The sequence below is a fragment of the Neophocaena asiaeorientalis genome, unplaced genomic scaffold, assembly GCF_003031525.2.
Source record: "Neophocaena asiaeorientalis asiaeorientalis breed wild unplaced genomic scaffold, Neophocaena_asiaeorientalis_V1.1 scaffold256, whole genome shotgun sequence".
Taxonomy (NCBI): domain Eukaryota; kingdom Metazoa; phylum Chordata; class Mammalia; order Artiodactyla; family Phocoenidae; genus Neophocaena; species Neophocaena asiaeorientalis.
The window spans coordinates 1618066-1636197 of record NW_020185324.1 but is presented as its reverse complement, the minus strand read 5'-3'; the positions used below and the strand labels follow the sequence as shown (position 1 = coordinate 1636197).

Here is an 18132-nt window from a genome sequence, read left to right as displayed (position 1 = left end):
ATGTAATATTAGACAGCAAATAGTTAAAGAAACAAAGGTGAACAGATATCAAGCCCTTCTCTCTGCTACTATAAGAGATCTAGCAGTTATCATTTTTGCACTTGTATTTATTAGCATCATGACAAGAGGTACACACCTCTGAGGCACAGGTAAAGTTCAGCCCTCCTTTGGTGAGTGGAAAGACCAAACTCATAGATTCAACTGCACAGTCTCCTCATCGGCCAATCCTACTGCCAAAGTACATCAAACATGGGAAGGGTGAGGGGAGGGGGGGGAGTGTACCACACCTCTCTCTGATTTCCACCTTCTCAGGTTCACATTCTGGAACCTGCATTTCATCTTCCACCCTGCTGGACGTGAGACCTTCCACATTAACTGCGTGGTGGCCTTCTGCCATCCCCCGAGTGTCTTGGTCCTCCTCTTCGTCCTCCACTTCCTCAGGAGGATACTCGGGGACATCACACTCGTCATCTGACTCGGAAGAAGAGCTTTCATCTGAGCTGGAATCATCACTTGAAGTGGTTTCATACCTAGGTGGCAATTGGGAGTTCAGGAGATGCAAGGTGTGCCCATAAAGACCCAGTGACAGAAATGTTTATGAAGGGAAACCTGCTAACTGACTCCAGAAATTTCATCAGTGGTTTTAGACCCTGTACTTAGAAGTGCAGAGTAAGGTCTATTTAGAAGTCTGGTGGTTTTGAATGGGTTCTCACTTAACAAGGAATAACCTAGGTTGCCAAGTGGTATCACATACCACTTGCAGAAAAAAAAATATGTGTATATATATATATATATATATAGCACCTCTGGCTTAATATAAATCAAAGGAAATTCATTTTATGGAAACCAAGTCTGTAGGTTTTCATCTTTGCTGTTCCTTTTCTTTCCCCCTTCCATTCTTCTTATTTTGTACCGTTAATTTTCCCAGTGTCCAAGGTGAACATATTATGCAAGTTACCAATAGTTTCTCTGGTACACACTCCCCAAACTGTGGGACACATTACCCAATAAAACGTTAAAGATTTGGAAAACAGACAGCACTGTTATATCTTTGTGGTACGCACTACTATAAATATTATCTCAACTAACTCTGCACTATTGTTTTCTTGTCAAGGCCATGAATGGATTAATAGATTAATTGCTTTGATTCAACTGTAGGAGGACAAACAGACTTAACTATTGATCTGGGCCAACCAAAGGAGAAGGAATAAACAACTAAAACACATTCTATTTAGAAAGCAAAGAACTGATGGCGTGGCGAGGTTACTCTTCAGGTGAAAGGCCCTAATATTTTGTCTGTAAACATGGAGAGCTAAGCAAAACAACCCATTCTGAAGGAGTGGATGACTATCCCTGGACCATGGAGTGATCTTCTCAGTCTCTGGTTGTCGCTCAGTTCTGATACAGTTAAGTACACGCTGTCCAACAGGGAACCTGCTGCCTGTTGCTTTTGTTGAAGACCGTTTGTTTCACATCAGAGGTGAGAAGATGTAAATTACTCAGCTTCATCACATATCCTTTCAAGAGTGAAATATCCTTAAAGATAGCAAGAAGAGAGAAGAGAAGCCCAAATGCACCTTTCTGAGGAGGGAATCTTCCGTCACCCAGATGTGGTAGCATTCCAGACCAGGCACCTTTAAATATGACTGGAGTAGGCAGGAGGCAAAGGAAACAGACAGACCGCGTATAAACACCAGTACCACCATCTTTCCTTACCCTCCATTAATGCCAACAAACTGAAGATTCTTTTTCGCTCCATTTGAATCTTTGTTGGCATCTTTCTTCTTCATGATGGACTTCAGTGTACTTTCATTATTTGTACATACTGTGGAAAAGTGAATCATGGTGATCAAAATTAATACAACTCATACCCATGCAAGTTAAGTGAACAGGTATGCTTTCTTCATGTACATTTATTATTTTATGCATGTTAATATAGATCTTGGCATGTATATATGAGAAACTTGCCCAAAATTCACTGGAAAATTGTGTGCATGCAAAGAAAATACTTCAAAGTTCCATTAATAATGTTCTTTAAATGGAAAAAAAAAATCCATTCGTCCTTCCAGACATAACAAAAGCAGTGACAACTAGCATCTGTATCAGGCTTTATTGTTTATAAAGTGATGTCACGTCTCACTTGATTCTCAGAAACCATCTAGGCACTAAGATAGGGATTATTAGTCCTTTTTTTTTTCAGTTGAGATAACCTGGAAAAAAATTTATACCTGCCGAACTATGAAAGAGTGAAATGCTGTTTAAAATATTTTGTAATTTGCAACATCAGATGAGTTTTCTTAAGGGGACTGCATGGCTTTCTTTGATAATCTTAAAGATAATCTAGGCCTACCTTCCTAACAACTGTGTAATCATTCTTCCAGGTCAATTTATAAGGCACACTGACATTAGATTGGAATGCTGACAACTCTGGTCCTAGAACCCTGATGCCGAGAGGGGCCGTGAGTGAGGAAAGTTACCATAGAGGCCAGCGGCTATCTGGTCGTCTGTCAGGTTCACTGGAGACAGCGTGCTTTCCTGAGTGGGGAAGGTATCCTGGCTGCTGATGGGCTTCCCTTCTGTGGTCCCCACCTCTTGCTCATGCCGGGATGTCTGGGAGTTTAATGGCCCTCCTGATTGAAGACTTCCACACTTACAGGTGTATTCCAAATTACTGCCTGTCAGGAAGGAGAAGGTTGTAGAAGTGTGTGATGCTGGGACCAAATAAAATGGGCTAAATGGTATAAAAAAAAAAAAATTCTTGCAACTCATCCTTTTCTCAAGTGCTTTTCTGGTGTTTTCTTTTTGCATAATTGGCATTAATGGCCAAGCCATCCAAAATCAAACCCCCAAGGCCTTCTTGACCATGATCCCTTCCCTTTATGACCATATCTGGATTGGTCAAACTCCACAGTGCCTCTCTTCTCTCTGTTCTGGTGCTACCACCTAACTTTGGCCTGGGCCACCAGTGTAGCATCATGACTGTCCCCTTTCCTTCACATTTCCCCCTCTCCCGCACTGCTGCAGAGTAGAACTCCCACTCAGCTCAAATCCCATCCTAACTCCAGCTAAAACGAAACCTAAAAAGCTCCCCACCACTCAGGAAACGTAGTCCATACTCTTTAGCCAGATTCTACACCATCTGCCACTCGGCACCAACTTACCTCTCCAAGTTTATTTCCCACTATACCTGTGGTCCTTTTTGGGGTGTGAACTGCACCCCAGTAGATGGAACTCCTCCCAGTGTAGAAAGTGGGGTCTCTTTTTCTCCTAAGAGCACACCTGCCTTAGCTTATTTTCTTCTACCTGGTGATGTTCCTTCCCCACCCTCCCTCACATGGCCAACCTTCCCATCGCTTCCTCTTCCGAGCCTTCCCTCATCTCCCTACCGGAAATTAACTCTCCTTTCTCTGAACTCTCATGGCCCATCTTTCAGACTCTCTTATAGGATCTATAATACAACGTAGTAGTTGATTCGCTTGATTGTCTTAGACTCCCTTCTTGTCTGTAAATATTTTGAGGGTGCCACATGGTTCTAATCAACTTTGTTTCTCTCACCACATCTTCTAGGTTGCTTTTACATATGTTAGGTACTTAATATTTGTTTACTGGACTTCCCTGGTGGCACAGAGGTTAAGAATCCACCCGCCAGTGCAAGGGACACGGGTTCGATCCCTGGTCCGGGAAGACTCCACATGCTGCGGAGCAACTAAGACTGTGCACCACAACTACTGAGCCTGCGTTCTAGAGCCCGCAAGCCACAACTACTCAGCCTGCGTGCCGCAACTACTGAAGCTCGCGTGCCTAGAGGCCGTGCTCCTCAACAAGAGAAGCCACCACAATGAGAAGCCCACACCGCAACAAAGAGTAGCCCCTGCTTGCCACAACTAGAGAAAGTTCATGCGTGGCAATGAAGACCCAACGCAGCCAAAAATAAACAAATAAAAAATAAATAAATTTCTAAAAAAACAAAAATTAAACTACATTTTAAAAAATATTTGTTTACTGGTGAAGCAGAAAAATTGGATTATTATAATGTAATTTATACACACACACACACACACACACACACATATACAAGTATATCACAGAATTTTTAGTGTGGCTGACATTTCCTAATTCTGCAAATGGTACTCTGTCCACTCACAATGCTCCCTCCTCTACCTCCAGAGGCACGGGGTGCTCCCTGGTGATTCCTTCACAAATCCACCTCCCTCCTCAGCACACGCAGACAGTACTAACTGTAGTCCTCCAAATAATATTCAGTTGCCCCCACGACCTGATGTGTCTCCCTAACAGCAAATAAGAAACGTCTCAAGTTCCTTTGTCTTACTTGAAGTAAACAAAGCAGGGCATTTGTCTTCATTCCTCCTTTTCCAACTTCATTCATCATTACGCAGTAACCTCCAAAGAGTCTCAGTATGTTAATCCTCAAGTACCAGAATACTTCCTAGAGAAACACTTTCACTAACCACTTCTCCATTCAAGGACCAACAATGATTTTTAAAATGCAAATACATAAATAGTTTTTATTGTTATTGAAACCTTAAACGGCCACAAAAGTAGACAACAGTATAATAAACCCCTCTGTCCCCAGCACTAGTTTCAATAATGATCAGCTATCTGGGCTCATCTACACCTCCTCCAACCACTCACACTGGATTCCTCTGAAGCACAAGCTGAAGACCCTACCACTTTCATTCATAAATATTTTAGTATATATTCCTAACACAGTTCTCAAAAAGTAAGTATAAAGCTAAAACTATCAAATCTTAAAAAAAAGAGAATTTAAAATGATCACATATCTGGTCAGTATTCACATTTCTCCAATCTCTTAAAATTTTTTTTATAGAGTGCTTGAATCAGAACCTCAGTCCTATACTTCCACTGGCTGCTATGGTTTTTAAGTCTTTTAATCCATAGGTTCTCTTTCCTTCTAAACACGGCTTTAAAAAATATTTTTAAATTGAGGTATAATTTATATACAGTAAAACGCACAGAATTTCAGTGCAGAGTTTGATGAATTTTCGGAAATGTACGTGCCTGTGTTAGCACCTCCCTAATTCAGAAATAGAACATTTCTAAAAACCCAGTAAATCCACACTTCCCACGTGCTGCCCTTTTCCAGACAATCTTCCCACTGGAGGCAAATACTCCTCTTCTCCAGAACTTAGTTTTGTAAACTAGGGCTTTTTAAAGCTTCTCCAATCAAGGTCCACCCTCTCAAGCAGGCATCTGAGTATCCTTCACAGTGAACATGGACAGCTTCTTCTTTCCTGGGGTAGTTTAACTGCTCAACAACTCCTACCCTCTACTCATTCAGAGTGGTCTGGTGACTTAATTACTCCCTCCTCTGTGCCCTTCCTTACTAGACTGTCCTACCGGCCTAGAATTTCAGCTTTCTTTACCAGCAGAATTCTACCCATACTCTTTTCACTTCTGTTTCCTCTAGTCTTCCTCCTATGATACCATTCCACAAAGACCTTTTCCCCTCACTGTTCTGCAGTACTTACTGTCCAGACCAGAATATACCCTGCCCTCCGTTTCCTTGGTCTCACACGTGTTCGCTCTGTGAGAATGGAAGTCCCTGAGTCCCTCCACGCTACATTCATACCTGGGGTCCTCTTCAGTGCTCTGAACAGTGCTGGACAATGGAAAGCCTTAAATAAATGCCTGTGTCATTCAATGGAAAGTCATAGGGATTCTGTTAAGACTAACTAGCAAGGCAAAGAACAACGCTAACCGTTAAACTAGTTCTCATTAGCTGGATCAGAGGAAATTTGTCACCTTTATTGCCAGAAAATGTTTTTTAGATGGTGTTGAAACTCTGGCTCTCTTGAGTGACCCAGAAACAATTATCTGAACTTGATAAAGACCCATTGTGGTTAGCAGGCACACATAAGATGACACACGCACCAGCCTAAGACTGACAAATGACTGCTGTGTTTCAATAAAACACAGGAAGAGTGCAGCCAAGAAAGCCAAAAATAAAGTGGCCAGCAAAATTCAATGGTCTCAACCCTGGCTGCCCTTTAGAGTCACCTGAGTTGGGGGCAAAGCTTTTAAAAATACAGATACAATGAAATATCTGCAGGTGGGCCCAAGTATTAGCAGTTTTTAAAAGCTCTGCAAACGATTCTAACGTACAGCTAGGATTGAGAACCAGTGAATTAAATTAACCAATCAAAAATTTGCTGAAAACAGTGTAAAACTTGACTGCCAAAAACAAGAGTTTAGACTTCCCTCCGGTTTCACTCCATCAACTTGGACCATGTGAATTATTAGGAATTATTGTTGGTTTAGTTAGCAGCCCTGGACCACTAATGGTAGAAGTCCATGACCAAAAGTAAATGCTATGCAAACAATAAGGGTAAAACAACAGGAGTAATCACCAAACACCTTCCTAAGTCTGGTACTATGGCCTAGCTGCTCAAAATTCCCCCCAGGGCTCAAGAGTTTCCGAAGGCACCACGGGGGAGTTAGTGAACAGGGGAGTGGGCAACTGTGTGGTCTTCGGTCGTTAACTCAAACTTATAATGGCCATAAATGCCAATAAAGCATGAGCTTCATTTTATGACTTGACCAGATTAGTGATAACTAAAAGACAGCAAATGACAGAAATCTCAGTGCTCTGGAAAATAAAAGCATCCTCGAAGTATTAATTCTAATTCTAAAGTACGCTTAGCATTTAATACATGGATAATTATACTACTAGCTAAGGCAAACTGTAATGAAAAATAAGTAACTTAAAAGGAAAACTTTTTTTACGTTTTTGACTTTAGAAAAGTTAAAGCAAAGTACTTGATATTTTTTAAAAAAGCAATGAAAACTAGAGATGGAGAAGTTTTTAAAGAGATCACCTTCTCCAGTTTCCTCTGTGATATTTATCCATCCGGAATGGGTATTAGTTGTTGGTATATAGAAATCTGTTTCTAAATCTGTTAGAAAATTGATATTTTAAAATATATTTAAATGGATCTTAAAAGTTGCCCTGCTCACATACTGCAATTCTTCCGGCACGCTGACTCATATTTTTATTTATAATGCCAAGTGCCTTCTAAAAGCACAATTATGAACAGTGCCGCCAACTAACTGACCATGTTATTGTGCCAAATTTTCATTTAAACATTCTGATTTGATTTTTAAAGAACATCTAGCTTACTTGTCAAAAAGGTAGGACTGAAATTTCTGAGTCATAATGGAGGCCGTTCAATCATTTAGGCATTTTCCCGAAGTGTAATTAAGAATTCAAAGAGGTCTAAAATAACACTTCTAGTTTTTCCATAAGGAAAAGGGCGTGAGCACAAATTCACCCTTTTCACCCACATGTTGGTTTGGGGAATAGACAATAGAGATTATTCATGAAGTATCACCTTCTTTATTTGGTACACATTACCTGTAAGGGGAAAGTATGTAGCTTTGATGGAGGAGAAAGGACAATCCCTTTCTGTTTGCAGGCCCATCGCTCAGAACTCTGCCTGAATACCAATGCGTGTGGCCACCAACATAAAGCCACTAAATGGTAAGAGCCACAGTGTAATAATTTCTAGGGCCACTTTAGTATTTTCCTGAGAACATACCAGACAGCTGTCATGAACGTATCTAAAAGTGGGTACTTAGAAATTAAAATGCTGAGTGGATTAAGAATCAGATTCTCCCTCACCACAACGCCACCCACATTTAATTACACACCAACCCAAGACCTGACCCAGAAAACCCACGCTGACAGGCTGCATTAACTGTTGGGTTAAACAAGATGTGCTCTGTGTTCTTCCAGATGCAGCTAACGTCGTCGTCCTCTCCACACTAAACTCATCTCTTCCCTAAACCTCAGAGAGCTTAATTGCAGCTGAATTCTTCAAGCACTTTTATTTTCACATTATTTGGTGGCTAACATATACCCCCCATAGGTTATCATTCATATTTCTGGTATATGTGTCTTGGCTTCCCAACTGGATTGCAAGTTCCAGGCTTTGACCACTTTCTCTCTCTCTCTGCTTAAGTACCACACTTTGCATATAGTTGACACTGAATGCATAGCTATCAATTGACCTGAATAGAGATGGGAACAGAGCAGACTTTAAACATCTTTACTGAGATACAAACGCCTCGCTGATTGGAGGAAGAACAAACAGTTGTAACCATCACCCAGTACCAACAATTCTTTCATCGTTTATGACTGGACATCCAGGAACTTAAAGCCACTTCTGTTCTTAAAAAACACCAATCTCCATGCATTAGCCAGAAATGAACTATATACTTTACGGATTCATTCAGAGTAGAAGTGTCAAAGTAAACATGCATCTTTTTCCAGAGTGCATACATTTCACTAATACCCATTTAAAACGATAACGCATCAGTTTAAAAGAAGAAGATTTTCAAACAAGTGTCAGCTGAAGGGCTCACAAAGGTGGTGGATTTTAAATCTTTGTAAAAGATTTTCCTCAGGGCTGAAGTGCTTTTAACGAAGGTCTGTAACAGATGTCCTAGATCTGTAATTTCAGTCTCTGAGGGTCAACTATCCCTTCTGAGAATCTGATAAAAATCATGCACTTTTGGGGCTTCCCTGGTGGCGCAGTGGTTGAGGGTCCGCCTGCCGATGCAGGGGACGTGGGTTCGTGCCCCGGTCCGGAAGGATCCCACATGCCGCGGAGCAGTTGGGCCCGTGAGCCGTGGCCGCTGAGCCTGCAGGTCTGGAGCCTGTGCTCCGCAGCGGGAGAGGCCATGACAGTGAGAGGCCCGCGTACCGCAAAAAAAAAAAAAAAAAAAGTTAAAAAAAAAATCATACACTTTCTTCACAAAAATTCCAAACACAAAACTATTCATGAAGCTATGGAGCCCAGATTAATAAGACTCCCTTTAAGTCTGTTTATTCCAACAGTATTTCCCTGAAATAGGGCCCAAGTGTGCCTATTGAGTGGCTGGTGGTAGCAGTGGGTTGCAGCAGAAAACTCATGAATTTGGGGGAAAAAAGTTCTTCAGATGAATCTGATGGGCAGCCTGGTGAAGAGCTACTTTTACAGAATAATTCTGCTGAAAGGGCCCAAGCAAGAAAAATCTAATCCTACCCTCTCATGACACAGGAGGACACGGCAGCCCAAACCCCCCTAAAGTGTTATTCCAAGTTCTTGGGCAGCCAGAACCAGATGTCAGCCCTCTGACCTCCGGGTCAATGGACTTTCACATCATGCTACCACACACCGCAGGGTTCCAGAAACATTTGGTTTGGATTATTCAATGCTTGTAGCATTTACTAAAAGAAAATTGTGATTTTAAAGAAAGGTACTGGGACAAGTAAATGGTATATGATTTGAACTAAGAAAACTAACTAGAAATGGTATTTTGTAATGACTTAATTTTCCCTGCTTTTGCTTTGGCTCAGATCTCTGTCTACAAAATTGCTTTCACAGTTATGGGAATGACTTCAAGTTCATACATTTTTTTAGCAAGCCCAAGATAACTAAGTGCAAATATGGAAGCTGATTTAAAAAGCAGTTCTTTTATTCCGGTATGAGAGATGAATTTTCTATAAATCATGTGGCAGGCAGTTAAGTTCCACTGTTACAGATAGTTCTGTTTGTTATCTGCTCAGAGACAGTTACATATTTTTCAAGTATTTGTAACTGCAAGTCATTTGTCTAGAATTTTCTCTCTCCTCCTCCTCTCTCCAGAGGGAAAAAGGAAAAGGAAAAAAAAAAGTAACCCACTCCTCAAACCAAAACAATCCAACTGATTTACAGAAAGAATAAACATTTTTTTCCCTGAGGTTTCTGAGAAACTTATTTCCTCTTAACCTTTTAATTCCATGAAAGAAAATATTAAATACATGAAACTCATACTACTAGTAATTAAAAGTACTTTACAGATCATCTTTGATTACCACCAAATTCCAGCTGCATCAAAACTGTGACATTGTCTCTTAAATCCTGAAAAACTGTTTGTGATGTTTCACGTGAAAAATAACATAGGAGAATATGTACGATTCAAATGCTGTCAAAACAGAATGTGTCTAAAATACAGACCTGCACACTTGTACACACCAAACACACAACCCATGAGAGCATGTGGGAGGCTCTCAGTATTTTATGCTCTTCTGAACTGTTAGTGTCTTACGAGCACATACTCCAGTTATAACTTCAAGAAATTGAATAGGAGTGTTACGCATTATTATTTTGCTGATAAAAATAATGCTCTTTTGCATACTAAAAAGCAATACCTTCAAATCTTCAACGCTAGGAAAACTGAAGAGAATTCTCTGGGTTTGGTACTAATATACACCTAATTTAATTTTAGGCTTCATTTTGAGCTTTGACATAGATTCTGAAAGAATCTGAATTGAAAATTTATTCTACTCATTTTGTGTTTTCCCATTGTTATTGATATCTTTATCTTGATAAAATTGTTAGCTGGGGAGGTATAACCATTGGAGGGTGGGGGAAGGCGGATGGCCAGCCAGAATTACGAAGACAATAATTTGCATTAAACACAAAAGACTATTTGTAGCACATTTGCTTGGCAATTTGTTCTAGATCTACATTTCCATTTCTGGAAGTACAGAAAACAGTTAACAGCAATGAGAGCCAGCATTTATCCTCTGTGGTGCAGACTATCCCAAATGCTTTACTCACACTGACAACACTAAATCTTCATTTCAACCCTGTAGGGGAACAAAGACAACCTGTCCTAGTGCCGAGAAGGAATTCGAACCCAGAATACCTGGCTTTGGAGCCCAAACTTAAATTCTTTAAACTAAAGTACTAGGTTCACATAAGTGATCATTTATATGCTCTTTTTGGTGATGTCAAACTCAAACTTCTTATCATTTGATTTGGGGAAGAAAGTTTGAGATGACTACCTTTCTATACTCCATTTTCCTTTTGGTACAGAAATGTATTCTAGTGTACCTGTGGGGAGGAAGGTCATCTCTGCATCTTACTCTTCCGCCATCTTCCCCAAGGTCAAGAAATGTATTCTAGACTGTATGTGAGCAATATTCTGTAGTGTTCGGTGTGAACAATAAGCTGGAGTACATTTGACACACCTTCACTCTTCACAGCCTGCAGACGTTGAGATCTCTACTACACTGAACTGCTTTCATTTCCAGCCCATACAACACGCACGAGATAACAAAAATGTAATTCTCTGGATTGAGTTCCTAACCTAATTCCTTCATTAGAACTTTAAAGCAAAATACAAATGTGATGGGAATTACAGAAATAATTTAAAGTTGTTCTTGCATGCTCTGAGAGGGAGCTGCCCCTATGATCAAGTAAGTTCTATGAAGAATATTTATACTTTTGTTCACAAATGTTGTAGGTCTCCTGCATTTTAGCTGATTAATCGGGTGTACATGTGTAGGGTCAGATCAAAATAGTGATGTCTGGAATGTCAGTGTGACTGGAAATAGACCAAAAAACACTGTAACACAGCCAGACAAAACCTCCTCCCTGGGTCTTGATGCTCTGGGTGCCAGGCAGATTACCCCAACGATTCACCTGAATATTTTTGGCAGGAATGTGAAATAGAAACCCCAGTTTCGGGAGGAGGGAGGAAGGCTGGCAGGAAATTGCTCTTACAACGGATGATGCAGTGTACCATGTGTGTCTGGAGGTATTTAAGAGTTTCATTTTGACTTCAACATCTGACATCATGATTTTTAAAAAGAAGTAGAAACAGACATATTATTAGTTACTTAAGACCTTGCTTCGGTTCAAACATCATTTTAATCTCTTGACTCTAAAATGACTCCCTGTAAACTTATTAGACTCCTTTAACTCCAAAAGGCAAAAATCTGTCATACATCAGCTGTCACTGTCATGTTCAATTTTCTTCCACAATAAGCTATCTGGTCCACAGCACAGCTACTAAAAACTAATTCAGGTTTGGAGGTGAAACCTCAGAAGATATAAAAATAATCTATTTCAGTCTATTTTAACCATTGCTCTTTTGGTTATAGAGGGAAAACAAAGAATTTGAACTTTTTGTTTATTAAGTTACATTTAAGTCTCTACTGCACGTTTCCACATAAAATTAAATTTAATGCACACTACACCAATCATTTGAAGCACTTTAATTCATTTTATGTGTAGCACTGGGCCAGAGGAGAGAGTGTGTTTCTTTAGTACTTCCCAAACCTCAGCTACACTTTGGCACATCAACAAAAGAAACCACACTGGACGTGCTAGCAGCACCACCCCCAGGACGACAAAGGCCACCCTGTGCTCACTGGGGGCCAGGGATGAACACACTGACAACCTTACAGGATGGATGCCCTTTGACTGCCCATTTCACAAGGAAGTATAAAGAAGGATGACTTTCCTTCCCCAGGTCATGCTGCTTTGTGACAGCTCGAGAGCCAGGAATGGAACCCAGTGGTAGGATGATAATATGTACAATCAGAACCACATGCAGCTGACAACAGGGGAACTTATTTTAGTGAGGCTCACAGGGAAATAGCATGTCACCAAATCTTCCAGGGTAATTTCTCCATTATTAGCTTCAATTTAAGGAAGAGCCAGGGCCTTCCCTGGTGGCGCAGTAGTTAAGAATCCACCTGTCAATGCAGGGGACACGGATTCGAGCCGTGGTCCGGGAAGACCCCACATGCCACGAAGCAACTAGGCCCATGCGCCACAACTACTGAGCCTGCGCTCTAGAACCCATGAGCCACAACTACTGAAGCCCACGTGCCACAACTACCAAAGCCCGCACACCTAGAGCCTATGCTGCGCAACAAGAGAAGCCACCGCAACGAGAAGCCCACGCACCACAACGAAGAGCAGCAGCCCCCGCTCGCCGCAACTAGAGAAAGCCCACGCTCAGCAAAGAAGACCCAATGCACCGAAAAATAAATAAATAAATTTATTAAAAGAAAAAAGAAAAGCCGGGGTGAGCAGGAATCCCAATGAATAAGGGAAAGTATGAGAAAGACAAAAATGTAAGCACCTAACACAATGAACAGTGGGAAAGGCCTCCCTTGTCTCAGGGTTCTGGCTCAGGGGCTCCTTGTCAGAGAGGCCTTCCTGGACCACGCCATCTCCAACTGCCCTCACCTCTCCGCCACCACTCACTGTTTCTCTAAGTGGAGTTCCTTCCTTCATAGCACGTACCACCTCCTGACATATTTAGGTATATTGTTTATTGCCTGTGCCCCCAACTGGAAATGTAAGCACCATGAAAACAAGAGCCTATGTTTGAAACAAAGCAGGTATGTAATCATTATTTGTTGAACTGATACATGAATTAATGGAATCTCTGTCCCCTCATAAAAAGTTTTAATTAAAAACACTTCATACCAGTATTTTTTCATTGATCATACACTGGTAATTGCGGATACAAACAGGGCAGGACTCTTTTTCAGGCCATCCTGTATAAAATGAGCAAGTACATAACGGAAAGGCATCTAGCAAACCAGCAGCCCCCCAAGACAGCCCCTAAGCCAGCCAACACTAGTATGCTTTTCTTCTTCTAGCCTTAATGAAACTATCAGATAATGAGAATCAGCAGAGCTGCTTATGGATTTAGATTCTTGGTTTTCATTCTACCCATTACCATTCTGAAGCTTTCTCCATGGTTCCAAAAAATAGCTCCGCCAGGCGAAAAAAAAAAAAAATCCTTACCTCCTGGATTTCCACTGTCCCCCATCCTCTCTCACTCCCAGGACCCTCAGGAGCACCACCTACCTGTGACCTTACCCAGGCTGGTTTTCAGGAAGTCAGGCCTCAGCTCTTCAGCGCTTGCAGACTTCACGACAGAGTTGATTGACGATAAGGCGTTGATGAGCTGGGAGTTGAGGGAGCCAATCTGTGAGTGAGGTTCCCCAAAAGCTTCTGCCAGTTCACTGTAGTTCTCAGCCAGCAGCGCCTGCTGCTCTGCCAGCAGCTTCTGGACACGCTCAATGTAGTGATCCAAGCCTGTCACCATTCTGGACGGAGCCTGGGGCTGGGGGCTCTCCACGAACTCTCCTACGGGCTCGTCCCCAACCCCTACACTCCTCCGGCTGCCGGTCGGCCCCACTGTCAACTGCGGAGGGCCACAAGCTATGGTCCTCATTTTCAGACCAACCAGACAGTTGTCGTTAATACTGATGTGCCCCACGCCTGACTCTTTGGTCTTCACAGAGGATGGCCTGTCGAACCCAGAGGCGCCGGAGAGCACCGTTCCAACTCCGACGGACCGCATCTTAGCGGAGCTGACGTCCTTGACGCGGCCTTCTCCGACCGCCACAGTCCGCATCTCCACAGTCCGGGTGCTGGTGTGCTTGTCCATGGTGCTGAGGGAAGTGTTGGTGCAGGACTCTGTGAGGGTAGCTGTCTCGGTGTTGGTGAACTGGGACACCTGTTCTAGAACCGTGCTGCTGTGCTGGCTCGTGGTTCGAGGCACTGCCATGACAGCAGCTTCCACCTGGCTGACGGCCTCCGTGTTCACACTCCGGGAGATGCACTCCCTTGGGGAACGGACGATCACATCGACAGAGCAATCTCCGCAGCCGATGGAGCGGACTTCTTTGAGATTCAGGTTGGTCTTGAGGAGTGTCAGGTCGCTCACAGACTCCTCCGTGTTGCTGCCTGTTTCACAGACGCTGATGTCCACACCCACGCTCTTGTCACACGTCCCCACAGACCGCCCAGTACATCGGTCATGCATTTCCACCCTTTCCTTAACAATCCACCAATTCATGGGCAGCTCAGGCCCCACCATTTTATTCTCACGATCGGACTGGCAGGAGATGCCTACGCTATTTGTCTGCACACAGGTCCCGACACAGGTGTCAACCACGTCCACGTGACTGCCAGCTATTTGGTCTCTTGTGGGTATCACTGCCTCCACCACCTTGCTGAAAACGAGCGGCTGGGCCATCATAGCTTTGTCAACTTTTTTTCTCGAGCCAGCAGCTTGCAGCTCTTGCTTGAGTTTAGTCATCTCCCGGTCATGGGTGGTTTCTTTAAGCTGTACTTCCAGGCGATAGATCTTTTCCTTTAAGGCTTCTATGGTCTGCTGTTGCAGCTCAATTTCTTTGTCAGCTTCGGTAGTCACTCCAAGCATGGCTTCTGTCACGCTGACCCCAGAATTCCTCGTCGCGGTGACCGTGCCTACAGCAACATCCTTACAGGACCTGGCGCCCCTGTGGTGCACGACAATGCTGTCCATGTTCTCATCAGCACCCACAGCCACAGACTGGCACTCTCGAGGCCGACACTGCCCGTTCTCCCTGAGCTCTGAGGAGGCCTCAGAGCTGCTGTCCTGGATCTTCTGCTCCAGGGCCTGCATGTCTGCTGTGAGCTGCCGGAATTCCTTTATCCTCTGGGTGCTCTGCTCCGCCCCCTCCATTTCTCCCTCCTCATAGTCAATGTATAATTCCCCGCCACTTCTCTGGGTCCTGGAGAGGTGTTCCAGCTGGGATGCGTTCCCAGCACTGTAGGACCTCTTTCTCACACCACAGACATCGTTCTGGGATGCAGCTCTGTGGTCTTTCAGCTGTGAAGCCAACTGCCTTTTCTCCTCTTGCAAGACAGAGATCTTCACCTGGAGCACAGGGATGGTTCGCACCTGCTCTTCTAGCTCTTTCAGGCGTTTCAGGGCAATGGCCATCTGCTCACGGATGTGCTGCAGGTGCACGGGGCTCACGTTGGTCACCGGAGTGGAGATCCCTGAGCTCAGAGGGCTGTGGCGGATGGAACTCCCCATGGAAGAGGTGGTGGCAGCAGCTGGGGCATAGCCACCATAATCCCCGTTGCCTTGGTATCCATTCTGATGCTGCTGCATGGCGGGATTGTGGTTTCCAGAACCCATAAATGAGGAGAGGGAGCTCGTGGAGCCCACGCCTCCAAAACTGGCCAGCCTGGGCCTTCGGAACTCACCAGGTGCCACCTGCATGGTGACTCTCTCCTGTTCGAGTCTTCTCCGGGTCTCCATCAGTGTCTTGGTGACATGAAGGTTGTGCTTTGGGAGTTGCGGGGATGGTGGTGGCAACTGTCGGCTTTCTGGGATGGTAAAAAAAGTGGGTGAGGTCTCCAGAGGGGCAGGTGGCCTTGGGACTGGAGCTGATGTAACTTCACTTTGGGCTAACTGCTTGTTGCCATCACTGCTGGAGGATGAGAGGGACTCGGTGGAAGTCCACACACCTTGATGGCCAGGTGCGGCCCTGGTTTCTGGGCGTGGCACAGATGGCTTCCGCCTCTTCTGGATGTTCACTTTCTTGATGGTGTTTCCTTTCTGTATGTCATCTACGTATTTGAGGAAATCTAAGTCTAGTTGATAACCATAGGGGGTCTCCACAAAATAAGGACCTTTTTGTCCCCTGTCATGATCTCCATTCAGAACATCATCTGCTTTTCCTAAGAGAGAAAGAAGAAACTATTATAACGCCATGTAATACTCATAATGGTAAAAACTAACATTTGTCATATGTTGCAGTGTGGTAAGCTAGTATGATTTAAGAGTTGACAAATCTATGCTCTAACCCTGAATCTACAGCTTATCAACTGGGTGAGAGAGTTAACAAACTTCTCAGAACTTCAGTTTCCCCCTGAGTAAAAATGCAAACAAGTATTTAAATCATAAGGTTGTTAAAAGAATGTAATGAGAAAATGATTTTTAAGAGCCAAGCACACAGTAAGTCCTTACTAAATACTCGATTTTTTAAAAAAGAATGCATTAAAAAGACTGGAAAGCATTTTCAAGTTGATCATTTCTTTTGCCGTCTACAGTCCCTTTGGAGTATAGACAGCAGTCGTTATGACGCCTATTTTACAAAGTGTACTCTGAGGCACAAAAAGTGAGAAGTCTTAAAGTAACAGACCAAGTCAGTTCAGATCCAGGAAGCCTGGACCTGAGTTCTCCCACCTACTACTCTTTTGCAGACCATACAGCCTTTCTAACTGGCGGCCAGCGTACCCCAGTGCCTGACCACCCCCACAAGGTCACAATTTGCCTTGACACCTTCCTTGCAGAGAAAGCGGGGACACAGGGGACACTGAGTGATCAACTCCAGCAGCATGGGGGCAAGAACAGTTGGAGGACAGACTTCACTTCACCTATGTTGTGTGTCTTCCCATTTAAAAACAAAACCAAACCCCAAATGTGTTTTCCTCTTTGACTTCTTTTGGACAAAACATTCACTATTCCAAGAATACCTTGTTTTGCATTTGTGATGGATCCAAACAGATGCAAAGGAGAATGAAAATAAGGACAAACCTATACTCCAAACACTGGATCGTGTGGCATTTGATAAATGCTACTTCTGGCTAAACCATTTAGAAAAGGAAACAGGAATCTTTCAAGGCACAGACCTTGCTGCTGACCTGAGCTACGCATTTCAAACTGAAAACCAAGGCCATTTTTGTTTAAATTGCAGGATTAAGTAATGTGTTTTCCTAGAGTCATAATACCAAGATCTGCATTTGAGAGCTATGGGAAGGATCCCAAAGTGATGAGTAAAAATGCAAGCCATCTGTACCCCTGCCCTTCTCCTTGGGTGTAAAAGCCCACCTAACTGCTGTCAAGGTCCAGGTACTTCCAGCAATTTGGACTCAGCAGTCCAAATTCCCACCCTTGACAGTGCTGAATGTAACACCCGACAGTGTGAAAGCTCTGAGTAAACCTTTTACCTCCACTCCCCCGCTTCCCTCTGAAACGCTGGAAAGCAAAGTACAGAAAAGAAAAATGCCAAGCAGAGGAATAAAAAGGTTATGTTCTCTTCGTGTCCTCATTTAAAACAACATTAAATTGTTCTGGCTGTTAGAATCTGGCCATTAGATTTCAGTTTTAAACCACGTGGAAAAAGGATTCTATTTGAAAGAGGTGTTCAACACCAATCATTTTCTAGCTTAAGGAAGGGTAAGCTGATGGGGAGCTCTGCGCCCGGAAACTTGTGCTCAGGCTAACAGAACGTGTCTTCTTTCCTTTTTAACTCCACAAAGGACAACATGCTCACTCAAAGTATGCAGCCAGACCTGTTTCCAATGCTGTCTGAAATTCCATCAGCAAAGAAAAACAGCAGGCTTGGGTGTCAGACAGATCTCACGGCACGCGTTGATTCTAAGCTGGGCCGGCCTAGACCCTCCAGGCCGGGTGCCCGCTGCCGCCCGCCCCGCTCCCGGGCCGGCGGGGACTGCGCCCCGGGGGAGGCCCTGT

General features: G+C 43.5%; 1 protein-coding gene across 4 annotated transcripts in view; it reads right to left on the bottom strand.

The window, feature by feature from the left end:
* KANK1 (KN motif and ankyrin repeat domains 1) overlaps positions 1 to 18132 on the bottom strand; it is a 208072-nt gene that overhangs the window by 11943 nt on the left and 177997 nt on the right. For all 4 annotated transcript variants that reach the window (XM_024734215.1, XM_024734213.1, XM_024734214.1 and 1 more), the window contains 4 exons: positions 13680 to 16334; positions 2478 to 2675; positions 1717 to 1825; positions 288 to 530 (listed from right to left, as the gene is read on the bottom strand). In XM_024734215.1, coding sequence (XP_024589983.1) covers positions 288 to 530; positions 1717 to 1825; positions 2478 to 2675; positions 13680 to 16334 — 3205 coding nt within the window. The remainder of the gene's footprint in view (positions 1 to 287; positions 531 to 1716; positions 1826 to 2477; positions 2676 to 13679; positions 16335 to 18132) is intronic.